Source organism: Piliocolobus tephrosceles, chromosome 16, assembly GCF_002776525.5.
Source record: "Piliocolobus tephrosceles isolate RC106 chromosome 16, ASM277652v3, whole genome shotgun sequence".
NCBI classification, from domain to species: Eukaryota; Metazoa; Chordata; class Mammalia; order Primates; family Cercopithecidae; genus Piliocolobus; species Piliocolobus tephrosceles.
In genome coordinates, this window is record NC_045449.1 from 12,864,311 (window position 1) to 12,882,369 (window position 18,059).

At 46.0% G+C, this 18,059-nt stretch overlaps 1 protein-coding gene across 5 annotated transcripts in view; it reads left to right on the forward strand.

Annotated features, from left to right (window-relative positions):
* ARHGAP44 (Rho GTPase activating protein 44) overlaps positions 1 to 18,059 on the forward strand; it is a 102,385-nt gene that overhangs the window by 56,114 nt on the left and 28,212 nt on the right. For all 5 annotated transcript variants that reach the window (XM_023188090.2, XM_023188086.2, XM_023188089.2 and 2 more), the window contains 6 exons: positions 3,092 to 3,203; positions 3,602 to 3,683; positions 6,448 to 6,528; positions 9,741 to 9,854; positions 10,530 to 10,621; positions 13,117 to 13,297. In XM_023188090.2, the coding sequence (XP_023043858.1) occupies positions 3,092 to 3,203; positions 3,602 to 3,683; positions 6,448 to 6,528; positions 9,741 to 9,854; positions 10,530 to 10,621; positions 13,117 to 13,297 (662 nt within the window). The remainder of the gene's footprint in view (positions 1 to 3,091; positions 3,204 to 3,601; positions 3,684 to 6,447; positions 6,529 to 9,740; positions 9,855 to 10,529; positions 10,622 to 13,116; positions 13,298 to 18,059) is intronic.

Here is an 18,059-nt window from a genome sequence, read left to right on the forward strand (position 1 = left end):
AGCCTGGCCAACATTGTGAAACCCTGTCTCTACTAAAAATACAAAAATTAGCTGGGCGTGGTGGCACACGTGTCTGTAATCCCAGCTACTCGGGAGGCTGAGGCAAGAGAATGGCTTGAACCTGGGAAGCGGAGGTTGCAGTGAGCCGAGATCACGCCACGGCACTCCAGCCTGGAGAGTAGAGCGAGACTCCATCTAAAAAAATATATATATATATACACACATTATCATACCCAAAAAGTAACAGTTATCTATTAGTATCATCAAATATCTAATCAACATAAACTGGTTCTTTTTTTTTTTTTTTTTTTATAGACGGGGTCTCCCCCTGTTGCCCAGGCTGGGGGGCAGTGGCCGGATTTCAGCCCCCTGCAAGCTCCGCCTCCTGGGTTCACGCCATTCTCCTGCCTCAGCCTTCTGAGTAGCTGGGACTACAGGCACCCGCCACCTCGCCCAGCTAGTTTTTTGTATTTTTTAGTAGAGACGGGGTTTCACCGTGTTAGCCAGGATGGTCTCGATCTCCTGACCTCGTGATCCGCCCCTCTCGGCCTCCCAAAGTGCTGGGATTACAGGCTTGAGCCACCGCGCCCGGCCAGCTGGTTCTTGCAGAGCAGTACCTTTGACGTCTCCCAGCTCCCATCTCTGCCCTTTCTGGGCTGTTCCATTTCTCAACAGACCTCACTCTCTCACTTGAATTTTTCCCTGTTGCGTGTCAGCTCTTTTAGTAACAAATAGGTTCAAGTTTCCCCTAGCCTAAAAAAATATATCTCTTTTCAGCCCAGCCACAGCCTCATATTTCTTCCCAATCTCTTTGGTTTTGTTTTTTATGCTACCCAATTTCTTAAAATAGCTCTCAACATTTGCAGTGCCTGCATCCTTGCCACCACCTACAGATCTTCCTCTGGTGTTGCTTTGCCCCTGTCCCTGGGCTAAAACTGTCTTCCAGCATCCCCAGGGACCCCCAGGTTGCCAAATGCGATGACTTACTGCCAACCTCTTGGGCCACACCACTGCCTGGTGTTACTAATGTAACCATCCACAGAACTTCTAGCTCCCTCGGTCCCCTGGTTCCCTCTGGCCTCTGACCACAGGGGCCTCAGGGGCCTCTGTTCAGCACCATGGTCCCCTCCCTGCCCTGCTAGAGCTGCTCTTCAGCCTCAGTGAGGATTCCCCCTGTGAAAGGTCTTCACTCGTGCTCACTGCCATCCTTCAACATTTGCATGCACACTTTCCTCTAACGCCCCTGAAACAGGACTGCTTAGCTAATCTAACAATCCCCTCCTCCTCCTAGTTTTTATGCTTCTCTCCGTTACACAACAAAAATCTAAAGGCTTGTCTGTGACAGCTGTTTCCTTCTCTTTGGCATTGTCCATCACCAAATCCTGTTGGCTCTTCTTGCATGGCAAGGGCATGGTTTTATGAAGATCTGAGTGACTCCTTTCATGTATTCTGCAGCTTACTGTCTTTGTCGTAGTAGCCTTACTGATACACTCGTCCAAACGTTCATGTAGCTTCCTCACATATATGCCCGAAGAGCTTTGCACATCTGTTTATCTGATGTACCCTATACTGAGAAGGGAGTTAGTGATCCTAGCAAGGCATAAGCTTAATATTCCAGAGTGGGAACACTTTTTCTAAAGGAAATTGGAAGTGTGTATGGCCATAAAAGATTAAAGGAGCAAGGACTATTCTGCCTGCTTGTTTATCAGCCTGTGGGTTGCATCACTGAGTGCAAGGAACTAAGGTGGAACAGAAACTGATAGGTCTTTTTTTTCTTTTTTTTTTTTGAGACAGAGTCTTGCTCTGTCACCCAGGCTGGAGTGCAGTGGCGTGATCTCGACTCACTGCAAGCTCCACCTCCCGGGTTCACGCCATTCTCCTGCCTCAGCCTCCTGAGTAGCTGGGACTACAGGCACCCGCCATCTCGCCCGGCTATTTTTTTTTGTATTTTTAGTAGAGACCGGGTTTCACCGCGTTAGCCAAATGGTCTCGATCTCCTGACCTTGTGATCTGCCCGCCTCGGCCTCCCAAAGTGCTGGGATTACAGGCGTGAGCCACTGCGCCCGGCCAACTGATAGGTCTTTAACCCATGTGTCACTTACCTGTGACGTGGTTTCTTTCCAACTCTGACCTGCATTCATTTTCTCCTCCACACAGTCCTCTCCTCTTCTCTTTTGCTTCATAACTCTCTCTCACTCTCTAAGCTGCAGTGGTTCACGTGGAAGAAGTGGCAGTGATTTGAAAATAACTTTTGAGAACGGAATGCAGAAGAATGGAAGGAGGCTACCTCACAAACCACCCCACCCAGCCTGCCCTTCCCCTGAAGGCATAGACTTTATTTGATTCTAAAAGTATAGGCCAGGCGCTGTGGCTCACGCCTGTAATTCCAGCACTTTGGGAGGCTGAGGCAGGTGGATCACTTGAGGTCAGGAGTTCCAGACCAGCCTGGCCAGCATGACGAAACCCCATCTCTACTAAAAATACAAAAAAAATAGCTGAGTGTGGTGGTGGGCACCTGTAATCCCAGCTACTCGGGAGACAGAACGTGAGAATTGCTTGAACCTGGGAGGCGGAGGTTGCACTGAGTCAAGATCACGCCACTGCACTCCAGCCTGGGCAACAGAGCCAGACTCTGTCTCAAAAAACAAACAAAAACAAAACAAAAAGTATGGCCCTGGTGCTTCCCAACACACCCACACACCCACCCTGTAGACTTTCTCACATTCAACTTACCAGACTGACCAGGTCTTAGTCAAATTATTCTCCAAGATTTATCTTACACATACAAGAACAAGACGTGTAAGTGCCCAAGGTTCATTTATCCTCTAAATAGCTACTGAGCCAGTGTGATGAGCCACCCCTGCACGAGGCTGTGGGGGCACAAGAGTAGGTAAAGCCAGTTCCTGCTCTGAAGTTGCTTATGTGCAAAGAGGGAGACATTGAGAAAGCAGGCAGCTAGGGGGTTGGGAAATGGTGTTGGGCGAATGCATCTGAGAGGTTTTGGAGAAAAGAAGCGGGCAGTCGTGGGGTCTGCGCGCTTTGCTGTCGTACCTTGGAGTTGCTGTGCGCTGAGCCTCTGTCCTGTTGGTAGGGACTCTTCCGAGTAGCCCCCTCTGCCTCCAAGCTGAAGAAGCTGAAAGCGGCCCTGGACTGCTGCGTGGTGGATGTGCAGGAGTACTCGGCAGACCCTCATGCAATTGCAGGTGGGCACCTCTTGGGCGCTCCTGTGTGCCATGGAGGCTCGCAGGGAAGGGGTGGGTGGGGAGGCTGTGTGGCTACAAGTCCAGGACACTCGAGCTAGTGGCTGCCCAGCGCACTTCAGATGTGTCCACTCAGTGCCCAGTTTCAGGGCTGGGTACTGTGGCCCCTTGAAGGAAGGCCTCCCCGCACGCCAAGGGAAGACAAGGTAATTGTGGGAAGTAAGGGGGGCCGGGTACCCTGTCAGAGCCTCATATGCATTTCCATAGGAAGCTAATATTTGCTGTTGACATGGTGGTCAGGAGGCCCGTCCCCAGATGGAGCCCACGTGGGCAGTGCTGGCTGGTGGGTCTTGTCTCTGCCATGTCGTAACAGTTCAGACCAATATTTTATTCCTGCCTAGGAGCTTTGAAATCTTACCTCCGAGAGTTGCCAGAACCTCTTATGACCTTTGAACTCTATGACGAGTGGATCCAGGCTTCCAAGTGAGTACCCCTTGTTTTGGAATGTCCTGTGAGTTCCAGTTTATTTGGAAGTATGTGCTGAAATCACAGAAGCATGTAACCTATGATCTTGCAAACCCGTTTCTTGATCTCGCCATGAAGGAGTGCTTACGCATTTGCCCAAGGAGGCAGGTCAGGGACGTTGATGGTAGCATTATCTGAGATAGCAGAAGCCTAGAAGTCACTAAAGATTCATTGGAGAAAGGGGTTGGGAAGTGGCTAAGTGAACTGTGGAGTGTCTGTACCATGGCACACTCTGGAGCAATTAAAAATAGGTAGAGTTATTCATGCTAACGTAAATAGATATGAAAGCAAGTTAACAAGGACTCCTGTGACATTCTTTTGTTATAAAAAGGAAAATAAACACCCAGCGCACTTAATAGAATTTTGAAAAGACCTATATTTGTGTGTAAGTGTATGAAAGAAAGTTCTGGAAGGGCTCACAGAAGCTGACAGCAGTGATTCCTTCTGGCCAGAAGAGTAGGACAGGTGAGTGGGCACAGGGTCTTTACCCTCATCTATAATAACTGAATATATTTTAACAATAAGTAATAATGAACTTAAAGGGAGGTCACGTGTCATGACACGTGGGCAGCGGCCTCTCTCTCCCCTCCTGAAGATGTGCCCAAGGGAGAGGCCGCAGCCCAGAGCCAGGCGCAGGGCTGTAGCAATGTGTCAGGAAGAGTACAGCTGTATGGAACAGGTAAAGCCCGCTAGCCCTGACACGTGCTCTGGCTCCTACGCGTGGTTTTTGAGTCCTGGCTTATTTCCTCAGTTATGCATGCATCAGGATAGCATTGTGTGTTCTTTTGGGCGTAGGTAAGAGCTGTCTTAAGTAGATAGTATTGTTCGGAGGAATGTACTTTTACTGAGCGAATGGAACGGTGTAGTGAGCAAACACACAACACCAGGGTGGGAGAATTGCTACCAGCGCAAAGATGGTGGAGGTGAGGGTAGAGATAGTCCAGATGGGAGATGAAGGAGGGAGAAGAATATTTTCCGAGAGCAGGACTAGAGCAAATAGCCGCCTAAGGTAGGGGCCTGTGAAAGGAAATGATTTCTAGAGATTTCTAGTCATGGGATTTAGTTGTTGGTGTGTTTCTCAACAACACCGTGAGAAACAGGTATTGTTTATCATCTCCCGTCAGAAACAACAGTGGAATATGTGTCTGATGCTGCACCTTCTACTTTTTGAAGAACTGGGCCTGGAAGAGACCCACCTGACCTGTAAGGGAAGCCAGGCTTAAATGTGTAGGGCCAGAAAAAGCCAACTCCAATCAAGTTGCCTAATGCTATTTTATTTCCAAGGTAGAATGGAGATTATGCACTTTAAAAGGCTGGCTGAATATATGGTTCTCTTTTATCTCATTATGAAAAGACAGTGCTGCATTTCATCATATTAATAATCACAAGTGTTACCATTTATTGAGTGCTTATGAGAGACTTGACATTGTTTTAAGCTCATGATATGTTTTTAACTGATGTAATTTTGACAAGAACTCTGTGAAGTGGGGTGTGCTGTTTCTCCTGTTTTACATTTGAGGAATTTGAGGTATCGAAGAGGTATGTAACTACAGGTTACCTGCTGGCTAATAAGTGGTAGAATGGGAACTTGAATCCAAGGAGTCGGTTTCAGGGCCTTTACACTTAACCACAGCACTTTTTGCCTCTCTAGGACAAGAATGTGGTCCTAGGGATGAAGCCAAATGAGAACATATCCTTTGATGGAAACTGTCACTCTTATTATTTATTGGATATATTAGTGATCTTGATGATATACAGTTAGATAAAGGCAGGATAGCTCAGTGCCTCAGGACCTGTCCAGAGATACTTCTGTTCCCACTTCATTTGCAAATGTGGGTCTCCATTAAGAAATAGGAATGATCCAGATGACTCAAAGAGGTCAGTGTCTTTGAACCAGGGAAAAACAAGAACCCGTGTCTGCCGCTGGATGACATGCATGTAGTACCTAAGAGCACATCCTCTCAACCGAGTAATTTTGCCTAGAACAGTGATTTCCAACCCTCTGCGTGCATCATTGTGTCCTGGGAAGCTTTTTAAAGATACTAATGCCTGAACCTTTTTTTCAGAGATTTCGATTGAATTGGTCTGGGTTCTGTGATTCAAAGCTCCCAGGGCTATTGGGTTGATAACTGTGAACCTGTGATGAAGCTGAGTTTCATCAGAGGCCAACACTCACCTTAACAAGACATTGCACTTCCGGCCAGCTTAGCAGGACACAGACAGATCTGCCATAGGATGGGACATCCGGGAGTCCCAGGAGGAGCCAGGGAAGCAAGGGCTGAAGTTAGGGATTACCAGGACAGTGCAAGACAGCCTGAAACTCAAAAAGGACACATCATTGCAAGCCACTTACGTGATCTGTTTCCATGCTGGAGTCATGAAGAATACAGGTTCAGAATAGCCCATGGGCCGAGCTCCCTGTCTGGCATCTGTGTCCTCCTGCAACCCCATAGCCCTGTCACACCAGAGCAGGTCTGTGGCTCTGGCACATATTCACTTGGGGCCTCTGATGTGTGCAGAGGAAGCATTGTTAAAATAGCACAGGACAACACAGAAGGAGAACATAGAGGGGTAAATAATAACCAAATTTTTTAATGCTAGCTTGTTGATATGGTCAGTTACAATGGTTGGTATCAAATAGTATAATGATTGGTTAATATGATTTCCAAGGAGACTTTGTTGATTCGTGCTCAACCAATGACTTTTCCTATCAATTTCTCAGTATCCAGGAGCAAGACAAGAAGCTTCAGGCTCTATGGAATGCTTGTGAAAAGTTGCCTAAGGCCAATCACAACAACATCCGGTAAGTGGATACTTAACAGGGTGTAGACACATGGCTTGGGCTTATGTAAGCCTCAGATATACAACTCTCCAGCTAAAAGTCATGGTAACTACCACACATAGCATTTCGTGATGTCCGAGGTATTATTAACATACGTGGTCTCTCTTTTGTTTTTTGTTTGTTTTTTTGTGTTCCCCCCCCCCAACTTTTTTTTTTTTTTGAGATGGAGTCTTCCTCTGTCGCCCAGCCTGGAGTGCAGTGGCACGACCTCGGCTCACTGCAAACCCTGCCTCCCAGGTTCATGCCATTCTCCTGCCTCAGCCTCCCGAGTAGCTGGACGTATAGGCTCCCGCCACCACTCATAGACTCTTTTAAACCCCAAACCACCCTGTGAGGGAAGGCAGGGATAATTATTGCCATTTTTTAGATAAGGAAATGGACTCAAAGAAGTGAACCATTGGCTAATTCAGTTAAAGGAGCAAAGGTGAATGCAAGCTATCTTAAGATATTGGGGATTTATGGTAAAGACAGGGAGGTGTTGGTGGACACCTGGGAGAAGCTGACCTATGTGGGAGCTGGGGGAGGCAGAAGTGTGCTTGAGCAAGTCCACAGGAAGGAGGGGTGAGGGAGCGTATTCTCCACTGTTCCACTATTCCCGAGCCCCAGCTGTGTTCCACGTCTGCCTCTCGCTTTTCTTGCTACCACTCGAGCTTCCACTTCCAGCACTCTGCAGATCCTTCTGCAGCCTTGCCTCCTGCTGCTTCACACTCTGCTTCTTTACCGCTTTGTCTTGCCAGCGCCCATCCCGGCCCTGCCGCCTTTCCTCCCAGCTTCTTAGGAGGCAGATTTTCAGCATCAGCACCTACTGCCATCTGCCTGGTTATTTCTGTTTTCCTGTTAAAAATCCCCAGAACGATGGGATGGCAGTTCCTCAAACAATTAAACACAGAATTACTGTAGGATCCAGCAATTCCACTTCTGGGTATGTACCCAAAAGAATCGAAAGCAGGGACTTAATATTTGCACACTCATATTCGTAGCAGCAGTATTCGTAGTAGGTAAAAGGTGGAAAACCAAATGTCCATCTACAGATAAGTGGATCAACGAAATGTGGTGTGTTCATGTAGTGGATGCCATTCTGATTCTTGTCATCACATCGATGAACCTTGAGGGCATTATGCTACGTGAAAAAAGCCAAACACAAAAGGACAAATGCAATATATGATTCCACTTGTATGAAGTACCTGGAGTGGTCAAACTCAGAGAGAAACAAAATGGGATGGTGCTTGCCAGGGCTAGGGGATGGTTGCCAGGGGCTAAGGGACAGGAGATTATTGGTTAGATTATTGGTTTTTGTTTTGTTTTGTTTTTCTTGAGTCAGAGTCTCACTCTGTCTCCCAGGCTGGAGTCCAGTGGTGGAATCTCGGCTCACGGCAACCCCCACCACCCGGGGTTCGAGTGATTCTCCTGCCTCAGCCTCCTGAGTAGCTGGGACTATGGATGTGCACCACCATGCCTAATTTTTGTATTTTTTTTTTAGTGGAGACAGGGTTTCACAATGTTGGCCAGGCTGGTCTCAAACTCCGGGCCTCAGGAGATCTGTCCGCCTCAGCCTCCTAAGGTCCTGAGATTATAGGCATGAGCCACCGTGCCTGGCCGAGATTATTGTTTAATGGGGACAAAGTTTAGCTAGGGAAGATGAAAACATTCAGGAGATGGATGGTGGTGATAGTTTCATAACACTGTGAATGTACTTAACACGTTGCTGACCATAGCCCTAGGCCACTGGTCATCCCATGGGTTGGCCTGAGCTCTCAGCTTAAGTCCCACATCTTGGTCCAGACCTGTGTGGCCTCTTGGAGGGTAAGGGATGGCCAGGAGAGGCCGTGGGTGGAGTTTTCACAGTGACAGCTAAGTGATTACATGGTAGGACATGAGTCTGCTGGACGTTCTACCGGGCTGATGAAGGTGAGCAGAAAATCCCGAATAAGTCACTTCACTATGATCCAAGCACAATGGGATTAGGACCACAGCCTATTGTAACTGAGAGGCCAGAGAAGGCATGTCCTCTGGGGGTCCTGGGGCCTCTTGTCGGGACCTGGCAGATTTTGAGTGTGGTTTGCCAAAGCTGTTTTTTTTTTGAGTTTGCACATAGCTTCTTCATTTTATTTGTTTTATTTCTATATAGTTTCTTTGTTGGCTGTTTTGATAAAATAACTTTATTAAGCTATCATTTTCATACTATGGAACCTTTTTAACATGTGCAATGTAGTAGTTTTTAGTGTGTTCATATAGTTTTGCAACTATTAACTGGTGTCTCATTTTAAACATTTCCCTTACCCCAAAAAAGAAATCCCCTTCCCCTTAGTAGTCACTCCTTATTTTCCCCAACCATGCCCCTAAGCAACCACTAATGTACTTTCTGGCTCCATAAATTTGCATATTCTAGGCATTTCATATAAATGAAATACTGTAATATGTGGCCTTTTGTGTCTGGCTTCTTTCACTTAGCATACTGTTTTCAGGTGTATCCATGTTGCAGGATGTGCCAATACTTCATTCCTTTTTATGGTTGAATAATATTTCATTGTATGGACATACCACATTTAATGTATCGAATCATCCCTTTATGGACATTTGGATCATTTCCACCTTTTGGCTATTATTAGTAATTATGATTCCGTGAACATTCATGTACAAATTTGTGTGTAGATGGCTTTCTTTTTGGTATTATCCCTAGGAGAGAATTGCTGGGTCATATGCTAAGTCTGTGTTGGACTTTTTCTTTGTAAGATCTTTCCAGAGCACTCAACTGAGGGTAACTCCAGGAAACACCACCCCTAGCACGTAGATGTTCCTGCCAAAGGTACTTAGACATACTGTTGATCACTCCTGCACACAGGGAAGATGGCAAGAAGTAATGGGGTTTATAAACAGCGAGGCACTTCAGGTCATTATATACTGAGTCAGAAGGAAAGATGGAGACTTTCCGGCCAGTGTTAGTTGAAGCACATGTTGACACCTGACCCAGTGAGATCTGAGCCTGTCTGTTTTTGGAAAGAGGATGCAGAATTTCCATTTCCTGACACATGAGCCATGTTGATTACATTGCAGGTGCATGAGTCTCCTAGTCAGTGAGATATGTGACATGAGAGAAGCTTCTATCCAGTCCCCAGGGGCACATGGCTGGTGTTGAGCCTTGGTTAAACCCAGCCCTTCTAATTTTCTTTTAGATACTTGATCAAATTTTTATCTAAGCTGTCAGAATATCAAGATGTAAACAAGATGACTCCCAGTAACATGGCAATTGTTTTAGGACCTAACCTCCTATGGCCACAAGCAGAAGGGTGAGTACAGGGCAGAGAAGCGATGTGGGTGATCGGGTGGGACTGCAGGGCCTGGGTAGGGTGGGCAGGACAGCTGGGGCCCCAGCTGAGCACCAGCCTCATGTATTTTCCAAACCTTGTTTCTGTGTTGGCCTCCTCGTCTTTTAGGCTGAGGAAGAGGCACAGAATTCTGCAGGTCTTTCTTTTTGTTGATGGTCCAAGAGCTCCAAGTCTGGAGTCAGGGTCTTCTCTGAGCTAATTAAATCAGCATTGGGATGAGGGGGAAGGGGGGCGTAGGACATGGTGACACAGGCCACGCAAGCTCTTACACTCTGTCATAAGAGGACACATCCCAGCCTCAGGATTCGGAGGGATAGAGAGCTGTCTCCAGAGACAGCAGAGTTGGAAAGAGGATGAGAATCACAGGGATGGGAGGGAGGAGAATCACACCTCGTGTTGAAAGTGGCTGTGTAGGTCTCGTTCATGTGCCCTGGGGTTATCTCCATTCTGCAGATGGAAAAAGAGAAGTTCAGAAAGGTGAAGTGTCCCTCCCAAGAGAAAGTCTGCTCTCAGACCTCCGCCTGCAGGGTTCCAGTCCGGGGCCCCTTCCTGGGCTCTGCAGCCAGAGGACGTTGGACCTCAAATCCTGCCTCAGCTGCTCACTCTACCCTCTCTGCCTCTGCTCTCTGTTTACAGGAACATTACGGAGATGATGACCACAGTGTCGCTGCAAATTGTTGGGATCATCGAACCTATCATCCAGCATGCAGACTGGTTCTTCCCTGGGGGTAGGTGACAGCACCTAGGTGTAGGGGCAAGAGGCAGGCAACAGGAATATCACTGCAGGTTCTGAGCCTTTGATGCCAAGTACCACTGTCCACAGACTTTTTTTTTTTTTTTTTTTTTGATTCCCCTATAAACACACACACACACACACACACACACACACACACACACACACAAAGGCACACACATATCAGGGTAGAGTCATGGCAGCTTCCTATTCTGTGATCTCTATTTTTTTTGAGACCGAGTTCTGCTCTTGTCCCCCAGGCTGGATGCAATGGTGCGATCTCGACTCATCGCAACCCCTACCTCCCAGGTTCAAGCAGTTCTCCTGCCTCACCCCTCCTCAGTAGCTGGGATTACAGGCATGCGCCACCACGCCCGACTAATTTTGTTTTGTTTTGTTTTGTTGTTGTTGTTGTTGTTTTGAGACAGAGCCTCACTCTGTCACCCAGGCTGGAGTGCAGTGGTGCCATCTTGGCTCACTGCAAGCTCTGCCTCCCAGGTTCCGCCATTCTCCTGCCTGAGCTTCCCAAGTAACTGGGACTACAGGTGTCCGCCACCATGCCCAGCTAATTTTTTTGTATTTTTGGTAGAGACAGGGTTTCTCCGTGTCACTCAGGCTGGTCTTGAACTCCTGACCTCAGGTGATCTGCCTGCCTCGGCCTCCCAAAGTGCCGGGATTACAGGAGTGAACCACTGCACACGGCCTGTAATCTCTATTTCAAGGGACACTCTGGCCTGAAGGTGTCCACTGCCTGTACTAACCAGGTCCAAGGATTTTACTGGTCTAATATCCATACCACAGTTTCTTCAAATCTACAAATCTTAGAATGCTGGTGCAGGGAGGAAAGAGAGATCCTGTGCTCCAAATCCTTCACTTTGTAGATGCAGAGGGAGACGGGGTCCTGAGATGGATGGGGACTTTTGTTCAGGACTTACAGATCACCTGGGTGCCTTACAGACCCCCCTTTTGCTACCCTAGGTTGTGCCCTTTGAGTTGTCCCTCAGCATGTGAAGGTGGGGTTCAATCTCAAAGGCAATAAGATTCTTTCTTTTATTCCTGCTTCAAAGTTAGGCTCTGAAGGCAGCTTCCTAAGAGGGGGTTTCAGAGATGTTCTGAGCCACAGAAGCCTCACTCCATAAGTAGATGACTCTTAGTGGTGACAGCTTTGAAGAGATAGCAGTTGTTACACTAAATTCGGCATCTGCTTAAAAAAATAATAATTCGTTCTGTACCTTATGTTTGGTAGACATTAAGAGAATGCTTTTTGCTGTGTCACAACAGCTGTTAAGGCACATGGGGATGATATGTTAGTAATTCTATGCTCTGCCCATTAGAGGTAATCAATTAATGCTGTTCTAACATTGAAGGAGTTTGATTGTCTTGCTTTTGCTTCATGTGTTTTAAGGTCTGAACTGCCGACTCCCTAAAAGTTGCTTTGATAACAGAGTTGGGTGGGTGTGGGAAATCAAGATAAAGAAATAAAGGAGATAGGAGTCAAGGCAGTAATCCTATAGGTTCTGTGGCTGAGCTAATTCATTACCACTGCAGACAGGCAGAATTGTGCAGAGCTAATTTAATCTCATTGACTAGGAAAGGATGGGATGAATACTTCTGTGTATCTCTTTGACAGCCTAAAAACAACTTTAATGAAATCTCTATTTCTAATATCTTGAATTTATTCTGTATGGTTTTCCAGAAAGGCAATATCATCTATAAATATTAATATTGCCTCTTATTTTATTTTCTTGACTAATTCCATTAGCTAGTGTTTCTCAAATGGTGTTAAGTAATGGTAGTGATAGTGGGCATTGCCATTTCTCCTGATTTGATTAGGACAGCTGTCGGCTTTCAGTCCTAAGCACGAGGTTTTAGAAAGATGATTTCATGTATTTCAGAAAGTATCCATCTGTTTCTGTTTTTACAAAGTTTTTTTTTTTTTTTTTTATCACAAATTGACATTGTTTTATTAAATGCCTATATAGGTGATCACGTGTTCCCCTTTTTGGCCTGTTAATGTGATGCATTATATTAATAAGGTGAATTAATATGTGGAACCATGGGATGAAATTTTTTTTTTTTTTTTTTTTGGAGACGGAGTCTCGCTCTGTCGCCCAGGCTGGAGTGCAGTGGCCGGATCTCAGCTCACTGCAAGCTCCGCCTCCTGGGTTCACGCCATTCTCCTGCCTCAGCCTCCCGAGTAGCTGGGACTACAGGCGCCCGCCACCTCGCCCGGCTAGTTTTTTGTATTTTTTAGTAGAGACGGGGTTTCACCGTGTTAGCCAGGATGGTCTCAATCTCCTGACCTCGTGATCCGCCCGTCTCGGCCTCCCAAAGTGCTGGGATTACAGGCTTGAGCCACCACGCCCGGCCGGGATGAAATTTTCTAGGGATGACATATGAGGGGGTGGGTGTCTGGACTCATTCCTTCCCTGCCCAGGAAGGGTGTGGCAGACCAAGAGTTCATGTGTCCCAATTCTTTCTTCCCCGCAGAGATAGAGTTCAACATTACTGGCAATTATGGGAGTCCAGTCCACGTGAACCATAATGCCAACTACAGCTCAATGCCCTCCCCGGACATGGACCCTGCTGACCGGCGCCAGCCCGAGCAGGCCCGCCGGCCCCTCAGCGTCGCCACAGATAATATGATGCTGGAGTTTTACAAAAAGGATGGGTATGAACTGGTGTCTCTTTCTCAGCACTGGGGACTGGGGGAGGTGGTAGGGGTGCACGGGTGACACATAAGAAAAACAGAATTACGGGAAGGCTGCACTGGACTCTCAGCAGTTTAGGTGACTCGTAGCAATTAAACTGTATCTGCTCTGTCTGGGATGAGTTTCCTTGACTTGCCTCCCTTTAGACCAGAGGTCAGGGTAGCCTTCTTAGCTGACACGGTTGTGATCAGTATTAATTAGTTCTCATCAAAAGAAAGAAAAAATAGTCACTGAGGGGAATTAAAAAAAATACATACACACTTTATTTGGAATCAAAATGTATACATGTAGATCAATTCCAGAATTTGTAGTGGCTTTATTTTGATTATAAATCGGCTCATTTGCATTCTTCAGAAGCATCCTGGCATAAACAATACATTTAATGTAGTTTAACATTCCCAGTTTCAGCCTAAAACTCGAAACAGGCTGAGTGTAAAATCCTTCTAGGTTTTTAAGATGTTTTCCTATCTTTTCTTATTAACATCCATAACTGCTTCAATGCGGTTATTAAGAGGCTTGTAAGTACATTCAATTTAGTTTGCATAGGAACAACCCTGTCCACACTCATGTTAAATTAGTTTATATAATATTGAACTACATAATGATTCCCAAAGCAAGTAAGATGGGCATAAACAGGTTTCATAACAAGCACAGCTGACTCACGGTAAGCACCAGCTCAGCCATGGCAACCAGAGGACGTGGACTAATGAGCGTGTTCAGCAAGCTGCAGGCATCCACAAATACCTCTTACAGGAGGATATTGTGTTGGTCAGGCAAGTCAGTTCAGTAAACTTTGGTTAGAAATTAAAAATTACTACTGTAAAATAAAATTTAGCAACTGCTCCTTTAGGATAGATGAGAACATAAAGCATTGGATGGGAGTATCGGAAATGCAGATAATAGGAAGTAAGCTAGCTAGAACCTTCCCCTTTCCTGACAGACCACTGGGCAGCCCGAATGATGTGCTTGAAAGGTCCATGGCCTAAAGGGCACAGGAGGGAAGGCTGAAAATCCGAGAACTGTTAGAGGTGTGTGAATCTTACTTTTCACCCCGCTTCTTCCTGAATGGGAGTTGGTATTGGAGAACTAAAGTTGGCAGACGACATCTAGGCTTGTTTCCTGGGATGATGGTAAAGCCTTCACGATGGCCAATATTTCTTCTTTGTTACTTCACCTATCAGAGACCATTTGTATGTGGCAGGTGGGAGTTGTTTGTGTGTTCTATGCTGGTGTTTATTGTTCTCCACATGGTGGAGAAATAAAAAAATGGAAATTCTTAGAAATTCATATGAGTAAGAAAAAATTTCTTTCTTTTTTGTTTTGTTTTAAGACAGAGTCTCAGCTGGGCGCAGTGGCTCATGCCTGTAATCCCAGCACTGGGAGGCCGAGGCAGGCAGATCACAAGGTCAGGTGTTTGAGACCAGCCTGACCAACATGGTGAAACTCTGTCTCTACTAAAAATACAAAAATTAGCTGGGCATGGTGATACGCATTTGTAATCCCAGCCACTCAGGAGGCTGAGGCAGGGGAATCACATGAACCTGGGAGGCGGAGGTTGCTGTGAGCCAAGATCGTGCCATTGTACTCCAGCCTGGGCAACAGAGCGAGACTCTGCCTCAAAAAAAAAAAAAAAAAAGAAAAAAGAAAAAAAAGAGAGTCTCGCTCTGTCCCCCAGGCTGGAGTGCAGTGGTGCAATCTTGGCTCACTGCAACCCCGCCTCCTAGTTTCAAGTAATAATTCTCATGCCTCAGCCTCCCAAATAGCTGGGATTACAGGCGGGAGCCACCATGCCTGGCTAATTTTTGTTTTTTTAGTAGAGATGGGGTTTTGCCGTATTGGCCAGCCTGGTCTCGAACTCCTGACCTCAAGCATTCCTCTTGCCTTGGCCTCCCAAAGTACTGGGATTTCAAGTGTGAGCTACTGTGCCTGGCCTCAGAAAAAATTTCTTTAATCTATAAAAAGGAACATACTTAGAATCTGAGAGTCAGAGACAGAGAAAACTAGAGAGTGCATTGAAATTTGTTTTTAAATATTATTACCTCAGTTCCTTTGTGAAATCTCTGTAAGCTGAAGGGATGCTCTTGAGGGTAAATTCTGGTCCTGGCTGGGTGATACAGCACTCCTGATATTCCAGGTGTTTCTACATCCAAAGTGTGCCCCTCCATCCTTCCTCCATCCTCTCTGCCAGATCTGTTCTGATTCCACTGCCTCCTGGGTGCACTCCAAATGGCCTCTAAGAGAGAGTTACCACTGCAGGTGCATTGCAGTACTCAAGAGTTCACTGGCCCACTGTCTGCAGGCAGATGCAGAAACTTGAGCAATATGTTAAGCAGATACCTTATATCTGATAAAGCTCTCCTGCTTAAGAATTTTGTAAATGATACGTCCATTCTGTATATCATTCTTATTTAAAGTTGAAACTGCCACCATCTACTTTAAGAGTATAGGAAATTTATTACATAATTTATTGTTGTACGTAAAATAAAATATATATTTCAAAATGTGTATTAAATGTTAAATTCAGGCCGGGTGTGGTGGCTCACGCCTGTAATCCCAGCATTTTGGGAGGCCGAGGCGGGTGGATCACCTGAGGTCAGGAGTTCGAGACCAGCCTGAACAACATGCAGAAACCCCGTCTCTACTAAAAATACAAAATTAGCCCGGTATGATGGCACATGCCTGTAATCCCAGCTACTCGGAAGGCTGAGGCAGGAAAATCGCTTGAACCTGGGAGGTGGAGGTTGCAGTGAGCCAAAATCGTGTCATTGCATGACAGCCTGGGCAACAAGAGCAAAACTCTGTCTGCAAAAAAACAAAGTTAAATTCAATGAAGGTCTTAACCGGCTTAGGGTGGCTCTCCCTGAGTTGTCTGGGGTAGAGCATCTGTGCGTACGTTTTAAGGAATTGTAGTGAATTGTAGAAGATCAGTTCTTACCTGACCTTAAAGAGAAACCTGAAGTTATGGGTGTTTGGGGGAGAGGGAAGAAATTTACATCTCTTGAGTCCCTGTGTTATCTTAGTAACATTACGGCAGTTCTCTATATTGGCCCCATTTCTGATCTTTTGAAATCTATGAGATGCATTTTAAAGTCTTCACACTGCTCATTGAAACCCTGACAAATTAAAGCTCATGTTATTGAAGGTTTTTGGCCAAGTTAAAAATATATATATATATATGAATTATATATCAATAAAGCAGATACTTATTTAAAAAGAAAATTAGATGCAGAAAAACTGGGTAAAATTGCAAAGAAATGGTAAGTTTCCCATCTGTGTCAGTGACACTTTCCTAGGCTGATGGCTGTTATGTCCTAGATATCATACAAAGCGTCTTACTCCCCTCACAACTCTGAGCTTTGGTCCTGATGCCTTTCTGATTCAAAATGATGCAGGAAGCTGGGTTTCTTTAGCAGGGCTTGGGGTCTGATTCAGGAGCTTATATATACATTTTTCATCATTGTGGTAGGCAAAATAATGTCCATCCACCAAAGAAAAATAGATCTAAAGCCCTGGAAACTATTCATATTTCTTTATTTTGGAAAAAGGTATTTGAATATGCTCTTGAAATAAGGAGATTGATTATTCTGGATTATCAAGATGGGCTCTACATGACATCACGTGCATCCTTATTAAGAGGGAGACAGAGAGAGATTTTACTGCACACACACAGGAAATGTGAAGATGGAACAGAGAGAAATTTGAAGAGATGGCCACAAGCCAGAGATTGCCAACAGCCACCAGAAGCTAGAAGAGGGAGCAAAGCCTTGCTCCCTTCTTGATTTCCATCTGGTAATACTGATTCTAATTTATTTAGAAAATCAGTTTCTGGGTGGGGCGCGGTGGATCATGCCTGTAATCCCAGCACTTTGGGTGGCCAAGGTGGGTGGATCATCTGAGGCCGGGAGTTCAAGACCAGCCTGATCAACATGGAGAAACCCCGTCTCTACTAAAAATACAATATTCGTCAGGCATGGTGGCGCATGACTGTAATCCCAGCTATTCGGGAGGCTGATAGAGGAGAATCGCTTGAACCCAGGAGGCAGAGGTTGCAATGAGCCGAGATAGCGCCATTGCACTCCAACCTGGGCAATAGGAGCGAAACGCCATCTCAAAAAAAAAAAAAAAAAAAAAAAGAAAAAGAAAAAAAGAAAAGAAAAGAAATTTCTGTTGTTTACCAACCTTGTGGTTGGTTCTTGTGATAGCAGCCACAGGAAGCCAATGCTATTGTCCAATGCAGCTCCACACCAAGAGCTTTGGTAAAGATGGCAGCAGATGCTTTGATTGTCCTCCCAGAGAGTGTTGGAGTCTGAGTGCCCTCCCTTCGAGTCTCAGTTGCTCTGGTGAGTTACCTGCCTAGTAGGATGTGGCCGAGGTGATGTTCTGGGACCGCTGAGGCCAGGTCAGAAGAAGCCTTGTAGATTCTTCCTGGGTCTGTGGGGACAGTCAGTCTTGGAGCCCAGTACCATCCTACATAGAAATCCAAGCAGCTCCTTGGAGAGAAATGGAAGTTCCCCAGCCCTCAAGCCCAGCTGAGCATTGTCCTGACAGCCGGCACAACTCCAAGCTCTGAGAAGGAGTCATCCTGGAGTCTTCAGCCCAAGTCAGACCACCTCTGCCAATGCTGTGTGTGCAGACAGGACAGCCTCGCACCAACGCTGTGTGTGCAGACAGGACAGCCTCGCACCAATGCTGTGTGTGCAGACAGGCTGGCCTCGCACCAAT